General features: G+C 50.3%; 1 protein-coding gene across 1 annotated transcript; it reads left to right on the top strand.

Annotated features, from left to right (window-relative positions):
• Positions 1–921: 921 nt before the first annotated feature.
• Positions 922–2380, top strand: PG986_003573 (squalene synthase; the record flags this gene model as incomplete). Its single annotated transcript, XM_066839795.1, has 2 exons — positions 922–2205; positions 2258–2380. 2 exons carry the CDS (start codon positions 922–924, stop codon positions 2378–2380), a joined length of 1407 nt encoding a protein of 468 aa, XP_066704859.1.
• Positions 2381–3254: the final 874 nt, after the last annotated feature.

Here is a 3254-nt window from a genome sequence, read left to right as displayed (position 1 = left end):
GCCAGGTGTGCTTTTTTGCTGGCCGCGCTGCACGTCAACCTTGTTGTCAAACAGCCTCAAGAACAGCCTTAAGTGCCTGCTCGAAGGCTCAAAATAACTACCCACGAGGCAAATACCTGTGTATGCAACACTACACTTATTAGTCGCGTCAAATATGGCATTCGTTATCGCAGGAGATGCTTTGATACTGGACAGGACTGCGTTGAAGCCAAGCTGATTTCCATTGTCCATTGCTATGACGAGGCAGTCTTGACCCAACTGGCTTCATCTCTGATGGATGGATGGTACATGTATTGATGATATTGATGGCCTCGAGAGGAAAGGCCTGCTTCCCTCCCAATCCCAATGTACTTGCTGCGAGTAAAGTACGTCAGGAGGATCATGCAAGCAGCCGTTGGCTCTACCAATCTGTCAACTTTTCTCGCGAGGGCCCATTGCAGAAGCAAGCTGCACCCCTTGCACGGTGCACTTAGCCGGATTGGGGGAGCAAAAATGGCAACAGCGGGCACGAAATTGGCCAATTTAGCAGGCTCGGCTCCTCTGATTGGTCGGGTCGGCTGGAGCTAGGAAGACTCCGCCTTAGGTCTCTCTCCTCAATTTCGTCGCTCAATTTCTCGACCGGCCTCACAAAAACACCGTCGGAGTCTTCACCATTCCTCCTCCCACCAGCTTTCTCGGACTGGCAATCAACATAACGAGAGCAGCCTCACGTCAGACCTTACCCTCCAGTACAGTTTCTTCGTTGCTGAGTCTTGCCTAGAGTCACTGCTATGGTCAGTATTTGACTCGTCCATTCCCCTCCTACTTCCACTGCCGCCGCCGTTCAACAACGCGGAGCTTTGGTAGCTTCAGCAGACTGCAAAGTCTCCTTCCCTTCTTTGATCCCCTCCGCACAAAGGAAATAGTCCACAGTTTGCCAAGATGCCTTCCATCAAGAGCATTCTCTACTACTCCTTCCACCCGGTTCAACTCCGGTCCATGATCCAATGGAAGGTCTGGCACGAGCCCGTCCACCGACGCGATCCATCCAAAGAGTCCAAGGAGTTGACAACATGTTTTCATTACCTGAACATGACGAGCCGCAGCTTTGCGGCCGTCATTCAGGAATTGAACCCTGACATGCTTGTTCCTATCGCGCTCTTTTACCTAGTCCTGCGTGGTTTAGATACCATCGAAGACGACATGACCATCCCTATCGAGAAGAAGGAGCCCATGCTTCGCGACTTCGACAAGTACATGAAGACTGACGGTTGGACCTTCGACGGGAACGGACCTAACGAGAAGGACCGGGACCTCTTGGTACACTTCGACGAGGTCATCGTAGAGCTGAAGAAGCTCAAGAAGAACTACTACGACATCATTGAAGATATCACAATCAAGATGGCTAACGGCATGGCTGACTATGCTCTGGCTGCTGAGAACAACAAAGGCGTTGAGACTGTGCCTCAGTACGAGGAGTACTGTCACTACGTGGCAGGCTTGGTTGGCGAGGGTCTGACCCGGCTCTTTGTCGCTGGCAACTGGGCCAACCCAGCCCTCCTAGAGCGCATGGAGCTCACGGAGAGCATGGGCCAGTTCCTGCAAAAGACCAACATCATTCGAGACGTGCACGAGGACTTCCTCGACAAGCGCCGCTTCTGGCCCACGGAAATCTGGAGCAAGTATGTTGACAAGTGGGAGGACTTGTTCGAGCCTGCCAACCGCACAAAGGCTCTTCACTGCAGCTCCGAAATGGTGCTCAACGCCCTCAAGCACGCCGACGAATGCTTGTTCTATATGGCCGGCATCCGGGAGCAGAGTGTCTTCAACTTTGTCGCCATACCGCAAAGCATGGCCATTGCGACCATCGACCTAATTTTCCAGAACCCTGCCATCTTTTATAGCCACATCAAGATCACTAAAGGCGACGCCTGTCAACTCATGATCGAGTCTACACAGAACCTCAGGGTCGTATGCGACACATTCAAGCGCTATACGAGGCGGATAGCTAAGAAGAATGACCCAAGGGATCCTCATTTCTTAGAGATCAGTGCCGCTTGTGGCAAGATTGAGCAGTTCATCGAGACCCTCTTCCCGACACAAGACCCCAAGAAGGCCGCATTATTGGCAGAGCAGCAGAACGAACAGGCGGGCGCGGAGTTCAAGGAGAACTTAATACTGGTTGGGGGCATCGTGGGTGTTCTTTTATTCATATCAATACTCATGGTAAGATCATGTCGCCTCCTCGTATTGCAACACATGCTAACAGTATTTCCAGATTGGTGTGGCATGGCTCTGTGGCGCACGCTTCGACCTAATGTTCAATGGTGATAACCAGACCATCTCCTCCGTGGCAACAACAACAGCAGCAGCGATCACAGGCGCTCATGACGAATTATAACCGCCTTCAGTTTTATACCCCCATTGCCCTTTTCATGTACACAATTCCGCCCATATGATTACCCGACCAAAGGAGGTTTGGGTTCAAGGCATTTTCGATTTTGGCTGACATCAGGAAAATGTTTGGCCGAAACACGTTTCACGAGCGAAGCTACATATTACCGTATTCTAATGTATCATGAGCGAGTCAGTTACGACAACGGCTCGGACCGCGGGTCGTTGCTATTCACGTCTTTCAAAGACTCGTCCCAACACCAAACATGCGAACGTGACAAGACCACAGCCATTGCTGGCGGTGGGAGAAGGTTCCTAATGTTGTCTCGTACAACAGAACAAGCACGGATGTCAAATTACAATTCAGTCCTTTTTATGACTGTGGTTGCGCCGAGAAGTGCTGAAAGCAAACTCTATTTCGAGTAGTACCGACCCTGAAAAGGGTCGTAGGCATATGGTCTTGAGCTCTCATTCACCTGATTGAGGAACTCAAGGCCATAGATCGCGAACATATCCCTCCCTCTTTACATAGTGTCGTCTTCAGTGCTCCTTGACCTTCTGTGTCTAATCATTCCAGCGTATATGTGTCTGTGCCTTCGAGTTCTCATTCTGCTGTGGATGTTATTTGTGCAGGTAAGTGCCTAGCAACAACTTGCCCATCGGTCACGAACCTGCTATCTATTGTTCTACCTTCAGCCGGAGCCAAGAGCGATAAAATGAAGCAATAAATATAATATCGGCTTTGAATATATGATGGCACTTGTTTTTAATTAAATAATATATGAACGCTTTAACTGCCACACCGCAGTGTGCTTGCTTTTCACGTGTTGTCAGTAGTGTTCCGGGATATGCTTTTTCCAAACGGCCCGGTCAGCCAGCCG

The sequence above is a fragment of the Apiospora aurea genome (assembly GCF_038362705.1).
Source record: "Apiospora aurea strain CBS 24483 chromosome Unknown utg000002l_segment0_segment0, whole genome shotgun sequence".
Classification (NCBI taxonomy): domain Eukaryota; kingdom Fungi; phylum Ascomycota; class Sordariomycetes; order Amphisphaeriales; family Apiosporaceae; genus Apiospora; species Apiospora aurea.
This window is presented reverse-complemented; position numbering and strand designations above follow the sequence as displayed.